General features: G+C 40.5%; 1 protein-coding gene across 2 annotated transcripts in view; it reads right to left on the reverse strand.

Annotated features, from left to right (window-relative positions):
• LIPH (lipase H) overlaps positions 1–21,426 on the reverse strand; it is a 54,082-nt gene that overhangs the window by 32,416 nt on the left and 240 nt on the right. For both annotated transcript variants that reach the window (XR_007155485.1, XM_047874204.1), the window contains exons 2-3: positions 2,319–2,686; positions 982–1,090 (exon numbers count right to left, since the gene is read on the reverse strand). Coding sequence is in view for 1 of the 2 variants with exons in the window: in XM_047874204.1 (XP_047730160.1) it covers positions 982–1,090; positions 2,319–2,686 (477 nt within the window). In the remaining variant the exon portion in view is untranslated. The remainder of the gene's footprint in view (positions 1–981; positions 1,091–2,318; positions 2,687–21,426) is intronic.

Raw genomic sequence — 21,426 nt, forward strand, 5'->3', positions numbered from 1 at the left:
ATGAGGGAGGCCTTGGCCCCTGGTGTGAAAGTGAGAGAAAAAAATCCAGGAAAAACAGAACAATGTGACCTCAAGTAGCAGGGCTAAAGGAGACACCCATGATGCGCGCGCACGTGTGTGTGTGTGTGCACGCGCATGTGACACAGAGAGAGAGAGAGAGAGAGAGAGAGAGAGAGAGAGAGAGAGAGAGAGAATGACTTGCCCAGGGGTAGGAGGAAGCACATTTAGAAACAATGGCCCTAAAAGTTTACCTCACAAGTATAGTTGGTTTGAATCTCTTCTTCTTCATTCTCTACTACCCTCTGGATTTCCTAGATTGAAAATAGTTGTCTGTGTGTAAGAATGGATTCTGGGAAGGGTATCAATGAGGGGAGAAGACTTGAGTCTCTGAAACAGAAAGCCTCCCTCATCCCATCCTCTATAGCTGTGGAAAGTTACTGGAGCAGTAGGCAAGAGAACCCAGCAAAGGAACCTTTGTTTGGGATTTCACCTGCTGTTTCTGAGTTTTCATTCAGCTTTGTCCTGAAAGCTGATATTCAGAGAGTAAACTCCTCTATCAAAATTCCCGTCTCATTTTCCTATCATGAGATTCCAGCTGTGCCTGGGGATGGAAACATATTAGGTATGTAGTTCAGGCTATATTAGATTAAATGAAAGGAAGATAGCTGTTTGGACAGCACAGATCAAATCCCCATGGGACATAGCTGTTATTCCTAACCATAAGAGAAATAAAGTTACCACCAACCTTTTCTATGGCATATACAACTTACTGTGTTTTGCACATATTTTATTAAATAATAACCTGAGGTCAGTATTATCATGGCCTCACCTTTGCAAAAAAGGACACACACACACTCAGAGAGGTTAAGTAATTGGAAGAGCTGGCTTTGAACCCAAAGACTTGAATTGTCTGTATCATGATCTCCCAGTGAACATCCCGCCCAGGCCAACTACCCCATGTCCATTCACAGGAAACCTTACCTGTAATTCTTCCCAGCTGCCCATTGTACATCTTTCCAACAAACCCGGATATGTGGGCTCCTAGACTTACTCCAATCATATAAATGTTGTCAAGAGAAGCTCCTTCTACCTGGAATTTTAAGAGGTCCATCGTTATAAATTGTGAGGGGCCATGGAGTTGACAACATTTGGAGAAATTGCCTAAACTTGACTTTGAAAACACTTCTTTGGAGAAACATTTCTAAGCAACTTATATCTATGAGCTCATTTAAATGCCACAACAACAAAGTAAACATTCTTCTTTGATTATACAGATGAGGAAACTGAGGCCCAGAGTCAAAGTACCCTGCCCAATATCAGGCAATTGGGGAGGGGCAGAGCAGGAGTCAAACCAGTCTGTTCAACTCCGCGCCTGTGCCTTAACCTTTATGCCATGGTGTCTCTATTCATGCTTCTGCTAGAAACCAAGCTGAGACATCTTTAAATCCCTCCTAGTTGAGGAGAAGGGCAAAGAAACATTTTGATAAACTCCTTTATCTTCAGGCTGGCTCAGTTAATGAATTCTCCATGGAGAGAGAAGGAAGGAAAGGAAGGGGTGGCGGTGGGGGACGACACTGACCACAGTCTGCTGGGACAGCCTGTTGTGAGTCATTTTAATATTCACTTTAAGGCTGTGGCTTAAGTGGAAAGCTTTGTGAAACTTCTGCTGCCTCTGGCCACAGTGGTCACCTGACCTAATTCTCTCTGAAATAGTCCTGATATAAAGTAACTTTTTTGTTGTTGTTTTTTATAAAGGGGGCAATTCATGAGATAGATCACTAAATAAAATTCAAGATCTATTTAATCTTTGTGAGTCTTCTAAAAATATAAATCATACACACACACAAATCTCTCTTTAGACCATGTTCATCGGTTTTGGTTTTTGGATAATCTGGTCAGTAAATCTTAGGCTTTTCTAGGAAAAGGAATAGTTATAGAAGATGAGGAATCTCTCTACAGTGAAGCCAGAAAACCCCTAGACAAAAATCTCTCTGACCCGTAAGACACCTTTATGTGAATTAGGAAAAGATGTCCTTTCCTGAGGACACTTTACTGTTATTGGTGGGACAATATCATAATAAATATATAGATCTGTGACATGTACAATGACAGCTGTGCTCCCTTAGATGTGCAGTGCACAACTTGCACAACCATATCTATGGGCCTTCCCTCTAGGTGTTCCGTCTAGCTTCCCTGGGGCTTATTCAGGTTTTTAAAATAGTCCCTCTGTTCACTGCAGCTATCTCTTGGTTTTAAATCTCCAGATAATGGGCCAGCTTCAATTTGCCCCTGAATGATGTCAGAGAATGCTCTCTTACCAACACCTGGTCGATAAATTTCTTCAAGACTTCTGCTACTTTTCTGGTCTTACTAGAGGCGTGGTTATATATCACAGTTGTAGCTCCTCGATTCCAATCAACAACAATCACATTCATGTCTTCTACAGAGAGCAAACTCTGTACCAAGTCCTCCATCCAAACTGGAGGGGAGCCTGTAGGTCGGAATCCATGGACAATAAAGGTGGTTTTCTTGGTCACATTCAAGTTCCCAAAAATTGTGGAGTTGATGACTTGTGCACAGGTCAGATTTTTTCTGGTGTAGAGCATCAACTTCACATTTAGTCCTGTACCGACCACTGCACTGTGAAAGCTCAGTTTGGTGAATGAAGGACATGTTTCATCTGTGTCTGAAAATAAAAATTAGATGGCATGACAATTCTTTCCTTAGCTGGGCGTCAAACAAGAGTGCTGCCCTACATTCACTGGAGTTCCTTCTGTGCTTTACAGCACCCAGCAGGAGGCTGGATCTAGTTGAATGAAGTTGCAAAGTCATACGTTATTCAGCACACATAAGTAGTGACTTCTTCTTCAGCAGGAAAATCATTTTTCCAAGTCTTACTGTCCTTCAAGGTCTAATCCAAAAGTCACCCCAATGAAGCCTCCTCCAACTCTCCCAGCCCTAATACTCTTTCATCCCACAACTCCCCAAAACCTTGTGTATGTCTCATTGGCAGCAAAACGAAAACACTTTCAGGGGTGCATAATGGATATTTACGTACATGTGTGTCTATCTTGCTGGCCCACTTCCTTGGAATGGTGTTTTGTAATCCATGTATCCCTCACAGTGCCCAGCACCTAGTAGAGGTCTCAGTAACTGCATCTGCATGGTCCAAACACCTCTTTCCTTGTCTAGAGCACCTGCCTGGGACAACAGTGGAGAATGTGATGTGCCTTGCCCTGACCCTTTCAGTAGCATCTGAAACAGTTGAACCACGGTGCCTTCTTGGACCCTATCCTTCTTTGTTCCTCAAGCAACCTAGCATTAATCCTGCTGAGTAAGCTCTAAGGATGGCTTTAGGAGAAAGGTTGAGCATGAGGTAGAGAAAAGCAAATGATGAAGCTGGAACATCTTGTCGTGGCAGAGTGTAAGCGAATGTTTAAAAACATGTCACAAGGACCTAGAAAGCCAGCTTGAAGGGCTTCTGCTGGCCAGATCTGGGATAATTTGAGCACAAAATAATTAAGGACAGTAATGAACTATAGACCTTTAGGGAAACAACGGATCCATGATTCGGTAACAAGCAAAGAAACAAGATAAACAAGCAAAGAAACAAGATAAACAAGGAAAGAAACAAATAAATGGAAGAGACAGGAGGACTCTTAAGGTATAGTGCTGAATGCCAGCTGGTAAATGTGGAGTGAACGCTGGGGTTGAAACTCATCATTTGGCAGCCATCATAATACATTGGTTATGCAAGAATTAAACTGAGGAGGTGGTTATTTTGAGAAGGTGCACATGTGTATTTCCTTAAACTTCCTCCCACAGACTGCTAATGAGTAAGGGGAAAGTAGTAACTGTGCAATGGAGAAATGGAACAACACCTTGACTAGGTTGTCAAACTAAACATTACCATTGAGGGGCAGATGGACACATGTGCCTCTTGCTGTCGTATTCCAGTGGGGAATGTATTAACCTGAACCTAATTATGGGGGAAACACCAGACAAACACAAAATGAGGAATATTCTTTTTTTTTTTTTTTTTTTTTTTTTTTTTTAAAGGACCTGTAGGAGCTGGGTGTGATGTAGCTGTGGCCAGGCTGCCAGGGAAGGGGGATTATGGCACCAAAAAAAAAAAAAATTCAAGAAAAAAAGTTTTAAAAATTAAAAATAAAAAAGCCTCTATTCTTAAAAAACATCAATGTCATAAATGACAAAGAAAGACTGTGGAAATGCTCTAGATTAAAGGAGACTGAAGAGGTAGGATGATGAATAAGTGCAATTATCTGGTCTTAGACTGGATCCTGCCATGGAAGAAAAAAATTGCTATACAAGATTTTATTGGCTCAATTGACAAAATTGGGCTATGAACACTAAATCAGATAAAATTATGGTATTGGCGTTACGTTAATTGAGGTTGATAACTATATAGTGGTTTTGTAGGAGAAAATCTGAATTCTTAGGAAATACAACTAAAGTGTTTATCTATAACTAAATGGCCAACTTATTCTCAAATGGCTCAGAAAAAAAAAATTAGAGGCAAAGAGAGACAGTAAATGATAAAGCATTTGTAGCAAAATGTTAGCAGTGGGTGAGTCCATGTAAAGGATTATTGGTGTTCTGTGTATTTTTAAAAAGTTCTTATAGCTTTTCTGTAAGTTTAAAATTATTTCCAAAGAAAAGGCTTAAATAAAAGGGAAAAAGAAAGGGCAAGAGCCGTATTAGTAGCATGCAAAGCAGGAGGGAGGTTGCGCGTTCTGATATCAGAAAATGAAGGTAGGCAAGAATGCTTAAATCTTCTGCTTGAAAGGGAACAGGAAGTTGGAAATAAACTAAAGATCAAGATGCAACTTGAAAGAGGAGTTAGGAAGGAAGGAGGGCTTTGGGGTCCTTGAGTACGGAAATAAAGTGTTACTTTTGCAACATTGTATAAGGCCGTGATCATGAATCTCAATCAAATGAAAGCTCAGGTCAACATTGGCATGCAGACCCAACAATATGATGTTTGAGAAAACTGTGGTTTGTTTGTTTGTTTGTTTTTAATTACAAAAACGATTTAAAACTATTAGGGCACACTGTCCTACATCCTACTTGGCTGAGAGAGAAGAGTCCAGAAGGAGGTGAAGTGGAGCAACAAACAGTCCCTAGGTGCAAGTTGGAGATGGTCCTTTAGCTATTCAGTAGAGGGGGCAAGGTCCTATGGATGACCATTCTTTGTGGGAGGGCATAGAAGAAGAAGACTATTGACTTGCGACTGGCCGAAAGGAGACAGGAGTACCTTGGGAAACACCTGCTGTGTCTTCCTCCAGTAGAAATTTAAGAACCACTTGCCCTGGGCCCTTATTCTCAGTCAATCTATACTTACATACCCAGGAATTGCTCTTCCCTCATTCTGAGCCTCAGAACAGACTTCATCCTGGCATCTCTGCCCTTTCTTTCTTTCTTTTTTTTTTTTAATGCTTATTTTTGAGAGAGAGAGAGAGTGACCAGGAGAGGGGCAGAGAGAGAGGGAGACAGAATCCAAAGCAGGCTTCAGGCTCTGAGCTGTCAGCACAGAGCCCGATGCGGGGCTCTAATTCACAAACTGTGAGATGATGGTCTTAGCCGAAGTTGGACGCTTAACTGACTGAGCCACTCTGGCGCCTCTCTACCCTTTCTTAATAACCTGGGTCCATTCGTTATGCTTTTTTTTTTATGTTTATTTATTTTTAAGGGGGGGGGGTAGGGAGGGGCAGAGAGAAAGGGAGACACAGAATCTGAAGCAGGCTCCAGGCTCTGAGCTGTCAGCACAGAGCCAGACGTGGGGCTCCAATTCAAGAACCATGATATCATGACCTGAGCCAAAGTCAGACACTTAACTGACTGAGCCACCCGGGCTCCCCTATGTATTGTTTTATGTAAAACTTCTTGCAGAGGCTCTGGATACTCAGCAATGAATGAAGTGCCAAAATACAAGAGGCAGAAGAAGCTCAAATAGAAGGTTAAAAATTGAGGCTTTGAAATCCCTCACCCTAGAAAATACTGGTTAAAAATTGAGCCCCAAACTCACATATTCCTCCTTTTGCTCTACACTGGCAAGTAGTGTATACAGTGAGGCATGCTTACAATTGTCTGTCCTCCCCCCTCCCACAGCTTAATTGAGATATAGTCAACAAGTAACATTGGAGTAAGTTTAAAGGGTAAAACATGATGATTTGATATATGCGTACATTATAAAATGATTTCCACAATAAGGTTAATGCACCCACATAGTTACATATTTTTGTGTATGTGGCAAGAACATTTTAGATCTACTCTCTTAGCAAATTTCAAGTATATAGTACGGTATAATTAACTACAGTCACTATGTTGTGCCTTAAATGCCAGAACTTACTCACTCACCTATGTAAATATTTTCTCCATCTCTTGGCCTCTTTCACTTTTCTCTTCCTGTAGATTGCATGCTCCTGGAGAACTTGGACTGAAACTTGTCTGGTGCTTGTAGAGCAAGACCCAGAGCACATAATTGACTGTTTAATTAGTCATTTTACTGAACAGGAGGTGTCATGAGGTAGGGCTGAGCCTCTTGGTCTCAGCCGTCAGTAAAACTGGGCTTTGTTCCTTGTTGTGTAACTGACTCACCAGGTGGCCTGGGGAAATCATGCCATCTTTCACTTGCCACCTACCTGCCCCAGAAAGGAATGCTTTCAGATTAATCACAAATGAGGTCATGCTGGGGAAGGGAGAGATCCCCTTCCAAAGAAGAGATCTGTTTGTTTTGAGCAATATTAGGCCAGTGTGTCAGAAGTCACATATCTGAGTCATTGGAACGCTCAGGTAAGAGTCGTAAAGTTTGGGCCAGAGCTATTTCTCAGCACATCCGCCACACCTTTCATGTCTATGGAACAGCTCAGCCAACCTCCTTGACTTGCTGAGCCTTTACCAGACCCTTTACAACGGACAGTTACTGAAAGGCAAAAAGGACAGAACAAGTGGATTTTTTTAAGATTTATTTTTCAGAGAGAGAGAGAGAGAGACAGAGAGGGAGGGGGACAGAGGATCCAAAGCAGGCTCTGTGCTGACAGCAAAGAGCCCAGTGTGGGGCTTGAACTCACAAACTGTGAGATCATGACCTGAGCTGAAATCGGATGCTTAACTGACTGAGCCACCCAGGAGCCTCCGGAACAAGTTGATATTTATTTTTCATTTGCTAGAACCACTCTGACTTCGTGTATTTTTCAATGCATGCATTGGGCTCTGGAAAAGCCCATTGTAAGTACTGAGTGAAAAATGGATTTCCTCGTTCCTTTCTCTCAGTACAAAATATTATAACAGCTTTATATATATTTTCTCTCATCCTCAGAAGAAATGTGCAATTCATCCAACAAGAGTCTACTTTCTCCTAGGTTCTGGGTCAGGCGGCATTTTAGAGGGAGAGTCAGGCATTGATGAAGTAAAACACACAAACAAGTATGAAATTGCAACTTGTGATATATGCCATGTTAAAAGAGATATGGTATAAAATGAGGATTAAACGGGGAGTTTCACCTGGTCTGGGAATCAAGAATCTTCTTTTACATCATCGTGAAATAACGTATTTAAATACTAAGAATGGAAGATCCCTTTAGCAAAGTATAACATCATTACACTGAAGGACAAATTCAGGTTCCCAAACTATTAAGTTTTATTTTCATAGGTTTTTACTTTTATTACCTAGACTTAATATTTCAGGTATTCTATTCTTCTTCATTTGTATGTGCTTTATTTGCCTTGAATTCCACCAAATAATATTACAAGCTATAACTAGACCGTCTTTTTGTTAGCATTTGCCTACCGTGTTTTTATCCTTTGTAACCTTTGAATCCCTGTGTTTTAAGGGATCTTTCATATAGCATCTAGCTGGGTTTTATTTTATGGCCCAATCTGAGAACGCTTTCCAACAAAATACATGAGGGCCACCTGAGTGGTTCAGTCAGTTAAGCATCTGACTTCGCCTCAGGTCATGATCTCACTGCTTGGGTGTTCGAGCCCCGCATCAGGCTCTGTGCTCACAGCTCAGGGCCTGGAGCCTGCTTCAGATTCTGTCTCCGTCTCTCCGCCCCTCCCCTGCTCGCACTCTGTCTCTTTCTCTCTCTCAAATATAAAAAAAATAAAAAATTTTAAACAAAATAGGTGAGTTCACGTTTATTGGCCTAACAGACATAATTGGTGTGGAGGCCATAGAAGTGCCTGGCTCAGATCTGCCTTCACTAGACCCTGCTGCAGGGAGCACAGCTGAGTCACCTGTGCCTCCGGCCACTCCACAGTGTTCACATGAAGCCGTGGCTCCCTCAGGCCGCTCCCAGCCAGTGACTGAGTACCCACAGTGGGATACTAGAGCCAGGCCAGGCAGGCTCCTCCTGCCTCACGTGAGATTCCAATAACTGGCTCAGACACACTCCATCAGCCTGGCTGAAGGATCCTCACAACTGTGCTGAGCTCTTCCTGTGCAATCCTTCCTCGCCCCCACTTTCCTGCATGTCAGATGTGCATTGTTGGGGAAAGGCTCTCTCTGCTTGCCCCCACCTCCTTTGTCCTTCCCACACAGTTCCTCAGGTAGATCGCTTGTGTGTCCAGCCCTGTGATGGTGTCTGCTTCTGGGAGGACCCCAGCTGACACGCATGGACTTGATACTGTAATGCTATATTTTCTGATTTTAGTGCTTTCTTGCTTTACCATCTGTTGCATATGGATTGCCCTGTTTTCTCACTCTGTTGTTCTCGTTTACGTATTCTTTCTCATACTGGGAAGATTATTGCCTGCTTTAATTTTTCTGGTGTTTACCTTTATAACTTGATATGAAATACCCACATCTTTGTTCATGGGATGTAAATGTGTGGACTGTAGGCCAGAAGCATACTACATGCAGAGCTGCTCCAGATTCCAAACGTGGGTATATTTATTCAGACTTCATTATCCACCAGTGTGAACCCCTAGCAAGAATTCTTGGGGATCTGGAAGCTGTATTTCAGACTACTGGGGAGCACGTTTCTAACTTCTGCCATGTTTCCTGCTGCTGTCCTTGGTCAAAACAGTTGTCTTCCCTTACTCTGCTCTAGTCCTTGCGTTAGTGACAGACAGTGTCTAAGGGATGCTTGGGTGGCTCAGTCGGTTAAACATCCGACTTCAGTTCAGGTCATGATCTCATGGTTTGTGGATTCGGGCCCCGTGTGGGGCTCAGTGTTGACAGCTCAGAGCCTGGAGTCTGCTTTGGATTCTGTGTCTCCCTCTCTCTCTGCCCCTCCTTCACTCATGCTCTGTCTCTGTCTCAAAAAATAAAATAAACGTTAAACAAATAAATAATTTTTTAAATTAAAAAAATGATGATGGTATCAGCACACTCAGTACTTCTCCCTACTGATCCAGTGTCTACGTCCTGCTTTTCACTAGTTCCAAAATTCTTTTTAGTCCATCTAGTGATTCCTTTTTGAGTTTCAGAATAAATATTTAAGCAGCACCTGGTGGCTCGGTCGGTTAAGTGTCCTACTCTTGATTTCGGCTCAGGTCATGATGTCATGGTCTGTGAGATCAAGCCCCGTGACAGGCTCTGCACTCACAGTGTGGAATCTGCTTGGGATTCTCTCTCTTCCTCTCTGAGCCCCCGCCTCCCCCCGACCCCACTCACCCACCACTTGCTTCTCTCCCTCCCTCCCTCTCAGAATAAATAAACATGTTTAAAAAATGTGCGTGTATGTTCTGAAGGAGGGAACAGAGAAGGTGTGAAAGGGAACGTGTGTTAAACTTTCTTGTCTTTCTTGGTAGAAAATGAGGAGGTAGAATAGATACTCTGAGTAAATAGAACAGAAACTCTCTGTTTCTGTGGATACATCAATACGTAGAGTCTTAAATGTTTAGTTTTAAATATTACTGCCTTTTCAAGAAGGGTTAATGGGTAATATAGTTCCTAAGTTTATTCATATCCATAAATGAATTCCTAGGCCTAAATGACGACCTGGCTTCGAACAGTATTCTTTCCCCCAGGATTTATTATTTATTCTACTTTCTTCTTATATTGAATTCCACTCTAGAGAACTTTGTCCCTTATATGCTACTTGCTTTTTTCCTACCACACGCCTGAAGCATTCTTTCTTTGTTCTGAAATAATTTCCCCTGCTCGTGTAGATGCTGCAAGATAACTGATCTGTTTATCCATTGTTGTATACCCTGTGCCAACAACAGAGTCTGGCTTAGAGTTGGCACCAATAAACGTCGCGTGAAGAAGCGAATATCAACCTGTTAACACATTATTCAGTCATTCAGAATGATCCATCTGAACGCTGCAAATAGTGTATGATGTCATGTTTATAACATAAATGGAGTATGAAGTGACACATGCATTATGACTGAAACTATGTAAAAAATATGTCTGCAGGTGATAGGCTCTGCAAAATAATCCGCAAACAAAAATGGGTTATGCATTCCATTTCTGATGTTCTCTGCTTAAAACTACCTAAGGCTGGGGCGCCTGGGTGGCGCAGTCGGTTAAGCGTCCGACTTCAGCCAGGTCACGATCTTGCGGTCCGTGGGTTCGAGCCCCGTGTCGGGCTCTGGGCTGATGGCTCGGAGCCTGGAGCCTGTTTCCGATTCTGTGTCTCCCTCTCTCTCTGCCCCTCCCCCGTTCATGCTCTGTCTCTCTCTGTCCCAAAAATAAAATAAACGTTAAAAAAAAAAAAAACTACCTAAGGTTATTCATTATTTTCCCCTCAAGAATTAATAACATTTTAAAGGAAAATATTAAATTTCTCTTATTTGTGAATAGCAAATTTGTTAAATTGCTTTACCCTCATAAATATAGTTATTTTTATTTATATTTAATTTCTAGTTTATATTTCTAAAATAATTCAGAAAGCAAACCTCTTTTTGGTTATTGTGTTGTTTTGGTACAAAGTCAAGTTTACTCAGAAGTAGTATTAATAGAGCCTTTAACCAAGTAACCCAGAACATGTTAAACTGGTTTCTAAAGCTTAACCTCTTCTGTGAGAGTTTATTGGAAGCTGGAAAAACATGGCCTTTTCTCTTCAGCTTATTTTGAAATTCAATTACTCTGAAGTGCCAGTTCCTGTTAACAATTGGAAAATAACAATCGGATGGGTGATATCTCCTATCCAATGAGGAATTCAGACTCCTATGGAGAGCAGCCAGAGATAAGAGTAGAGTAGGATAGGATGTCAAAGAAATCTGGATAGAACATCTTTAGAAATAACATATTTGTGCCTGAAGTATTTTGTTATGATCTAATGCATGGTTGCCCACGGGCCAAGTTGGCCGTGACCATTTATGTATTGTCTATGGCTGCTTTCCTGTTATAAGGAAAGGCAAAGCTGAGTGATTGTAAAAGTGACCAATGACTCACAAAGCTGAAAATATTTACCATCTGGCTCTTCATGGAAAAAGTTTGCCAACCTGGTCTAATGTCATAAACATAATACCCAAATCCGATTTGGAAGCACGGATTTTAGAGTCAGATCTAGACTTGAAGTCAACTCCATTGCCTCCTAGCAATGTGATCTCAGGTAATTAATTATCTAACCTCTCTGAGCCTCAGTTTCACATGTGTAAAATGACCATAGTAATGCCAATCTGTCAGGAAGTGCTCTGCTGAGCCATATTGAGCCTGAGGCAAAACAGAAAAAACTATATATATACTTATCAAAATATCCTCCCAGATTTTGAATCAGTGGGAAAAGTTTGTAAAAGCTCTACAGTCAGTCAAAACACAGGACCATAGGGGTAGCTGAGTGGCTCAGTTGGTTAAGCGTCCAACTTTGGCTCAAGTCTTGATCTCAACATTCATGAGTTTGAGCCCTGCTTCAGGCTCTCTACTGTAAGCACAGAGCCGCTGTGGATCCTCTGTCCCCCTCTCCCTCTGCCCCTCCCCAGCTCGTTCTTTCTCTCTGTCTCTCTCAAAATAAATAAGTAAACTTAAAACCATGATCATAGATATAGCCCTTTGTTATTCAGTCTGTTTATATATCATTGTTAACTCTCATAAACCAAACCACCTAGCAAGGAAAGGAACATGGCACAGGCCCAGGAATGGCTGGCTGATTGGAAATGACCTTTTCCATTATACAATAACACAGAGTTGTAAAACAGTCTATCTTTATTTAAAATTTTGAGGGGCGCCTGGGTGGCGCAGTCGGTTAAGCGTCCGACTTCAGCCAGGTCACGATCTCGCGGTCCGTGAGTTCGAGCCCCGCGTCGGGCTCTGGGCTGATGGCTCAGAGCCTGGAGCCTGTTTCTGATTCTGTGTCTCGCTCTCTCTCTGCCCCTCCCCCGTTCATGCTCTGTCTCTTTCTGTCCCAAAAATAAATAAACGTTGAAAAAAATATTTAAAAAAAAAATTTTGATTTTTTTCATCATTGACTTATTTGCATGGATTTTCATCTCTCAAAGACATTACACTAAAATATCACTTATGCCAAAAAAGTATCACTTATCCAAATCATTTGTTATGCACTGTGAGAATGCATTATTAATGATATTCATATTATTATTTGCAGTAAAATATCACTTAAATATTAAAATAGCATTTGCACATTGGATTAAAATATCATGAAAGATAAAATTTTTATTGCTTTAAAATCATAAATATAATTTATCTTGATTATTGAGTTTAGGTGTCCCTTATCCCCTTAAATTTTGCACCTGGTGAGTGCCTCACTGACTTTACCCTGATCCTAGCCCTGCTGTCAGGATTGTTGTGAGAAATAGACATAATGTCTATGAAGTATCTAAAGCATTAGCTGCAGGGTGCCTTGGTGGGTCAGTCAGTTAAGCGTCCAACTGTTGATTTCTGTCAGGTCATGATCTCATGGTCATGAGATTGAGCTCTGGGTCAGGCTCCTAGCTGGGCCTGGAGCCTGCTTGGGATTCTCTCTCTCTCTCTCTCTCTCTCTCTCTCTGCCTCTCTCTGTCAATTAAAAGAAAAGAAGAAGAAGAAGAAGAAAGAAAGAAAAGAATTTAATTAATTAATTAATTAATTAATAAGGCAAGCATTCACTGGTGCACAGTAAATGCTTAAAAATTAATAGTTGTTGGGGCACCTGGGTGGCGCAGTCGGTTAAGCGTCCGACTTCAGCCAGGTCATGATCTCGCGGTCCGTGAGTTCGAGCCCCGCGTCAGGCTCTGGGCTGATGGCTCAGAGCCTGGAGCCTGTTTCCGATTCTGTGTCTCCCTCTCTCTCTGCCCCTCCCCCGTTCATGCTCTGTCTCTCTCTGTCCCAAAAATAAATAAACGTTGAAAAAAAAAAAATTAAAAAAAAAAATTAATAGTTGTTGATGATGTGGAAGATGAGTTGGGTTAATAGTTGCAGGGGCCAAGGGCAGTCCACTCCAACATGGGCTACTTGGCATGAAGATTATTTTGAGTTAAAAAGCAATCAAAAAGCAGATTCAGGAAAACCTCTTTACCTTCCCCTCAACTGCCTAAAAAGAATTTAGATAGAGGACCTGTTCCAGAGAGATAGCTATCACCATAGATGACTACCTTATGTTATAAAGTAGGTACTGTAGACAGGGAGGAACCTAGTAAGACATCTTTGACCAAAATTCTTTCTACCCCATTGTTTCTGAGTGGCCCAGCAAACACGATGACCAAATATTTACTTTTTCATTTTCCTGTGAATTCATTTCTTCCTTTTGAGGTCCTAGACCCATACCTGCTTCTCTTCTGTTTAGAATGACATATATACCACATTTTGCCTGACTGTCCTTTGGAATTTCCATGTCTGTGTGGATTCTCCATAGGTACTAAATTAAGTTTGATATTCCTTTTTTTTTTTTAAGTTTATGTATTTATTTTGAGACAGAATATGAGTCAGGGAGAGGCAGAGAGAGAGAAACAGGGAGAATCCCAAGCAGGCTCCCTGAGGCCAGTGCTCAGAGTCCTAGATGGGGCTCCAACCCATGAAACCCTGAAATCATGACCTGAGCCAAAATCACAAGTTAGACACTTAATGGACTGAGTCACCCAAGCGCCCCTAAATCTGATTTTCTTTTGTCTCATGTCATTTTGATTCTTGGTCTGGCTAGAAGCACCTTGAAGGGTACAGGAAATTCTTGCTCCCCTACATAGTACTGATCTTAAAGGGTTGTTGTGAAGGCTAAATAAAATAATATAAGTAAATTGCTTAGCGTGGGATTTGCTATAAAGCAAGTGCTCAGTAAGTACCAATTACTTTCCTTCCATCATTTTGGAAGGATTTTGGAAAAGGGAAGCATATTAGTAACAGTGCTCTACCTGGTCAGAGAATGTGGTTTGGTTCAGGCTCTGTCATTAACAAGACAAAACAAATAAATTATTTGGGCCATCCCCTTTCTCACACTGAGAGATTGGTTCCTCATTCCTTAGAGATTTAGCTAATCTCTTGCATTCCTTTTGGACACAAAATTCTAAGATCTGCAAGCTAGCTGGTTTGAAAGGACATGAGGCTTCTATTTAGGAAAACAAATTTCCAGGGGAGTCTTACTGACCAAAGACAACCCAAATCTCAAAAAATTAATGTAGCAAGAAATTAAAATTTTCTTTTAATTTTATTTAAAAGATCTGAAAATAATCATACTTTACTCTTGGAATTAAAACGTTGACCAAGGGGCGCCTGGGTGGCGCAGTCGGTTAAGCGTCCGACTTCAGCCAGGTCACGATCTCGCGGTCCGTGAGTTCAAGCCCCTCGTCAGGCTCTGGGCTGATGGCTCGGAGCCTGTTTCCGGTTCTGTGTCTCCCTCTCTCTCTGCCCCTCCCCCGTTCATTCTCTGTCTCTCTCTGTCCCAAAAATAAAATAAAAAACGTTGAAAAAAAAATTTTTTTTAAATAATAAAAAAAAAATAAAACGTTGACCAAATGGATGTCTTGTCACCTTTATGTTAAGCAGGTTTTTTTGGCTTATTAAATATCCTTTAGTTAACATTCATAGTTCCATATTATGATAAGAAAAGATAGGTAGGATTCATTAGGCAGAGGGGGAAAAATTAGAACCTGAGGTCCCTGGGTGGGGAAAAACACATACTTTGGAACAATGCTGGGAGTATCTGACCACAGCAAACTCCCTCAGGCATAAGGTTCCTCTTAACAATGTAACAGACCCACCTACTCCCCCTCAGGTTCCGCTTTGGAATTTGACTAAAGACCTAACTAAAAATAAGTAGTAGATCATAAAACTTATGACCCACAGGAATGATATGGCCATAGAGCACCCTTCATACAACGGAATCGAACCAATCAGGATGGACAACCCAGCACCTAGAGCCATCAAGCCAATAAGGGTAGGACCTAAGAAGGAACAAGTGGGTAGAGATGGGAGGGCTGACCAGAACCTTATAAAACAAGGACCCTTGCCTATAGCTGTGGCCATTCCCTTTCGAATATCCTTTCTGATATTACATTCTAATAAACTTTTTCCTGCTGCTCATTTTGTGTCCTCCTCTTCCTTCTTCGAAGTGGCTATTCAATGAACCCCGGGTATTGAGGTAAAAAAATCCTGCAACAATATGCTACAATGAGGATGAATCTTGAAAACATTATAAGTGAAAGAAGCTAGTCACCAAGGCCACAAATCATACTATTCCATTCCCATGAAATATCCAGAATAGGGAAATCTATAGAGACAGAAGGTAGATCAGTGGTTGCTAGGGGCTGGAGGATGAAGGGAGATGGGGACACAGGGGTGCAATAACTAAAGGGTATCAGGTTCCTTTTGGAGGTCATGAAAATGTTCTAAAATTGACTGGTGAGAGTTGCATATATCTGTGTATGTAGTAAAAATATTGAATTGTACACTTTAAATGGGTGAATTACATGTATGTGAATTATATCTCAATACAACTGTTTTAAGAAATGGTTCCTATAATTTCCAACTTTTCAGAGTGAAAAGATGAAAAGTCTTTTGGAGGTAACTGGGCAGAAGTTTCTCTTTTTGTGTCAATATCAAAACAAGCTTCATTTTCTTTCCCCGATGGACCTCCATTTTGTACCACTGGAGGTTAAATAAAACTCCCATTTCAGTCAGCCTTTCTGAGGAGGGTTTGTGGCTGTTCCTGTGCAAAATAAACTACTCTTATTCTCAGGCTTAGGAACTACTTATAGCTGTTATCCTGTTTTATCTTTGCCAGAGAAAACTGTACTGGATAGACAAACCGCCCTCTTGATTGGAAGGACATCTCCAACCTTTAACCACTGGCTGTATTTATTTAGGATACAAGAGACTAAACAGACATTTGTTTCCCTGGATTGACCTGTTTCATCTGAGTCCCAGTTGGAGACAAAAGTGTGATTCCCTCTGATTGATCACTGACAACCCCACCCCTTTTCTGATGAAGCTTCCAAGGGATACTTTTGCTTTATCTTCAAAAGGCCTACTGCCCTGGAGCATGCTGTTCTGGTGTCACACACAGTTTTCTAGCTTTTTAGTTTCTACCTGCTTTTGGGATGGATTTCATTTCCCACATTTCTGACTGGGGGAAAACTTCTACAAAAAGCAGAGGCTTAAAAAAAAAAAAAAAAAAAAAAAAAAAAAGGCAGAGGCTCCTGACTCAGATCCAAAGAGTTGTCAGTGAAAAGAGAAGATGGAACTGTAGACAGAAATAACCCACTGGTGAAGCAATTGTACGTGTGGGCAAGGGGAGAGAAAGTTCTGAGATTCTATGAGAATCAGTAAGCACAGGTAGGTTCCTATTAAGCCTCTCAATGTGGCTGGGTCAACTGATTAGAAAGAAAAGTATCAGTTTCTCTCAGATTTATGGTTGGGGAATTGTAGTCCAGTGACCAAACCCAAGTGATGGGCGTGAAATTCCACCTAATTTACTCTTGATGCATGGTATGTAGTCAGGAAGTGAAACAAGTGTGGCCCTGACTCACACTTCTTTTATTTCAAGTTTTGGGTTCCGGGGCTTGCTCAGGCAATCATTTCTCTTACCCCCCAGCATGACACAGATGTGCTAATACCTTCTTTAGAACTGAGGTCCACAGTCAGGCATACTGACTTGATGTTTCCTGAAAATATTTACTGAGACCAAGGTTAAGGGATACACTGTTGAGGATTCTGCATTCTGGGCAACGGGTACTCGTCAGTGTCTGGGACACAGCTCACCACATGTTAATTGGTGAAGCCAGCATATTTCCAGCAACCCACACTAGAGCACATTTTAATGCTTGCCTGAAAACAATGTTCTGAAGTAATTTCCAAAAGTCCCAGAAATGAAAATCCCTTTAGGCCAGAAACTGCCTTGGAGAGATCAGAATATGAGTTGGACTCCTATTTTTAACAGAAGTAGAAGGGAGGGAGGGGAGTAATATCTACCTACCATGAAATTCTATTACATTTTTTAAATCTGGAAATTAATACTCTCTCTCTATAGATAGATAGATAGATAGATAGACAGATATAGAAATAGATATAGATATATAAAATAAATGAACTTTAATTAGAAACAAAAACACAAAAACCTGTTCTGAGCCAGATGGTGAAGTGTAGGGGCCAAGGGCAGGCTGCCTCCAAACAGGCCACGTTGGCATGAAGATTATCTTCAGGTACAAAACAATCAAAACCCAGCTTTCTGAAAAAGCTCTTTACCTCTCCCCGTCAACGCCCTAAAAGGATTTAGATAGAAGACCTACTCCAGGAAGAGAGCTATCACCATAGATAACCCTTCTGTTATGAACTAGGTGTGGTAGATGGGGAGTAACCTAGCAAGGCCTCCTTGATCAAAGTTCTGTATGTCCTGGGTAGCTCAGTAGGTTAAGTGTGAAACTCTTGATTTTGGCTTGGGTCGGGATCTCACAATCTCACGGTCGTGAGATGGAGCTCTGCTTTCAGCTCCGAACTCGGGTATGAAACCTGCTAAAGATTCTTTTTTCCTCTCCCTCACACTCCCTCTCTAAAATAAAAAAAAAATAAAACAAAATAAAATAAAATAATAAAAATTCTCTGTGTCACATTGTTTCTGACTGGTCCTGCAAACATATTTACCAAACACTTAACTCTTTTTCATTTTCCTGTGAATTCATTCCTAGACCCCTACCTTCTCCTTAGCTGAGAATGATAGATATGCTTCATCTTGCCTGTCTTTGGAATTTCCATGTCTGTGTGGAATTTGATTTTCTCCTATTAATCTGTCTCATGTCGATTTGATTCTGAGACCTGCTAGAAGCACTTTGAAGGGGACAGGAAATTCTTGCTCCCCAACAGAAACATTCACAGTTGACTAGGGCCAAACCTGGTGGAGTATCTCTTGTTTGTTTGTTTGTTTGTTTGTTTGTTTTTTAAAAGTTTGTTTATTTTTGAGAGAGAGAGAGAGACAGAACGTGAGCTGAGCTGGGGAGGGGCAGAGAGAAGGAGACACAGAATCTGAAGCAGCCTCCAGGGTCTGAGCTGTCAGCACAGAGCCTGATGTGGGGGCTTTCGAACTCACAAACTGTGAGGTCATGACCTGAGCCAGAGTTGGATGCTTAGCCGTCTGAGCCACCCGCGCCCGTCTTGTTTATTTTTTACCCCAATAACTATAGGCAAGAAGTATATGGGCAAAATGCTCTCTTGGTTGGACATACCTGCTTCGAATCACCAGCATTTTTTAAGAATACAACTGAGAAAACAAAAGAGATACTAGATTTCCTCACTCTCTTCTCTTAATCATGTGCATAAATATGCACATTCACACTCCACCCCCTTACTCACCTTTGTCTCCCTGTCAGAGAAGGAGTCTCTCTCTGTCTCTGTCTCTTTCTCTGTCTCTCTGTCTCTCTGTGTCTCTCTCTCTCTCTCTCACACACACACACCAAAAATGGAGTTATAAATTATCTGTAGAGGATTTCAAATCTGAGGAAATAATTCTCTGTTTTTTGGGCACTAAGCTATTTCCCCTAGCAAATATCTACATAGTTTTATACAAATTTGCCATAAGCCAAAATATTGACAGAAGAGTAACTTTAAAATATATTTATGACAACAGTCTTATTTTAGAAAAATAGTTATCAACTTTTTTCCTTGCACCACCTGCAGCTGAAAAACCAGAGGGTTTGTTAGAAGAAATGCAGATTTTAAGCTCTCGCCCCAGACCCAGCCCCAGACCCACCGAGTCTGGATCTCTGAGGGTGGTCTGCATTTTAAACAAATTCCCAGGCGATTCTGGTGCACACTAGAGCTTGCTAGCGATTGCTTTATTCGCTGGTAAAATTACGGCAAATATGCCTGCCATGATATCACAAAGGTTAGAGCAAAACAAAGATTTCCAAAAGTGAATGACCTACATTCTCTGCATTTCAGAATCACATCTTAATAGTTGTTGATTTTTGGACGGCAAGCTAAAGAAGGGGAAAAACAAAAAGTCGATGTATTTGTGATGAATAATTTCCACTATCAGGTGCCTATTATTCAAACACTCTCTCCTGGAAGTTGCAAGTTCATGGTTTTGCAGATACTGAGAAACCTAAATTTAGTTTACAGCTATAATTATGTTTTTTCCTTCTAGCTACAGAAGTTTATTGTGCTGTGTCTCTCCTTCGATTCTGTCATTCAGCAGTAAGTCTTCTAGAATCATTTAAAAAAGATTTTGCTGATGAGATAATGTTAAGTAAAAAGGCAGATCACAAAAACATTAAGTTCCAACTTTATGTATAGAGATACATAATGCGAGATTGAAAGAAAGTACCCACAAACTATCATCAGGCTTTTGTGTCAGGGTTAGTTCCACTCTCCTAAAACTATCTCTAAATTTATGTTCATTTTCTAAATTTAAAAATTATTATAAACACACACTTCTTAAAAGGTTGACTTCTCGGTGAAAAATATCATCATTAGCATAATTTTAATTTACTATTAAATCAGCTTCATAAGCACAAATTGAGAAAAATTTGTTTATAAGCCTGAAATCCTAATACAGCTCGTTTAATTTTTCCATTTCCCTCCTAAACTTTATCTACAGACATACATACATGATTTTAACATAGCTGTTATCTTTGTTGACTTATAAATGTGAATTGTTTTGTCTACTTGGCATTATTTTATAAACATGTTTGCACATTTCTGCATAGCTTCAGAATCTTAAAGGCTACATTTTTTAAAAAGTTGAAACTTTATCCATTACTGTGTGTAGAAACATTTCTGCTATATCTAGTTTCAAGTTATTATAAACAACATAGTTAGAATCATCTTCCTAGATGAGTTTTTTTCTTTTATTTTCTTATTTTTTTAACTTTTATTTATTTAAGTAATCTCTACATTCAGGGTAGGGCTTGCAGTCTCTCAACCCCGAGATCAAGAGTCACATGGTCTTCTGGCTGAGCCAGACAGGCGCCCCAAGTTTTTTTCCTTTCAAAAGCCATTTCTTTAGAATCAATTCTCAGCAATGGTTTTAGTAGTTCAAATGGCATAAACATTTTTATGGATACTGTATGTAACACATTTCCCTTCAAAAAACTGTACCAATTTTTTACCATAAACTATGTGAAAAAGAACTGGATTCCTAAGAAGGCTGAGAAGTGTTGAGTTTCTTTTTAAAAAGTATTTCACTTCAGGGAGTCCTGGGGGTTTCAGTCAGGTGAGCTTCCCGCTCTTGATTTCGGCTCAGGTCATGATCCCAGGGTCGTGAAGCCTGCTTGGGATTCTCAATCTCTTTCTCTCTCTCTCTCTCTCTCTCTCTCTCGGGATTCTCAATCTCTCTCTCTCTCTCTCTCTCTCTCTCTCTCTCTCCCTCTGCTCTGCAGCTCTCTCCCCCTCATGCTCTCTCTCTCAAAAATTAATTAATTAATTAATTAAAATAAAAATAAAACAGCATTCCACTTTATTTTTGTTATCTTGCTGTGTAAATTACTGTTTTATTTATTTAGTAATCTCTACCCTAAACGTGGGGCTCAAACTCATGACCCAGAGATCAAGAGTTGCATGCCCTTCCAACTGAGCCAGCCAGGTGCCCCTGTACATCACTGTTTTAATTTGTATTCATTATCATTAATAAGTTTTAAGTTATCAATATGCTAGACACAATTCCAAGGGGTTTACATAATAAAACTATGTTTTCCTAAAAGATAATTTAAATAAACCCTCAGTGTATGAAAGCTTATAAAAACCTATCCTCTATGTATTAGATATTATAATAAAACAAAACTTAAAATTTCTACAACATAAATGATTTTATTTCATAGAGGTGGAAAGGCACAGAAAACTTAACTATGAAAGAAAATAACCTTTAGATTTCCCAACGCATTTATTTTTCATACATCAGAAGAAGTTAATTCAAAGGAATAATAATTTCTTTCATTACTGAAAAAAAAAATTTCAGGATTAGAAAGTTCACTTAATCCGTATCTTCTTTCCTTCACAATGACTAAGTAAGATTCAAAAAGTCCACTGAAGGGAGTGGGCTGATAAAATGCAAAGTGACAATATAAAATAATATTTTTTAAATAATTAAGTAAACC

The sequence above is a fragment of the Prionailurus viverrinus genome, chromosome C2 (assembly GCF_022837055.1).
Source record: "Prionailurus viverrinus isolate Anna chromosome C2, UM_Priviv_1.0, whole genome shotgun sequence".
NCBI lineage: Eukaryota > Metazoa > Chordata > Mammalia > Carnivora > Felidae > Prionailurus > Prionailurus viverrinus.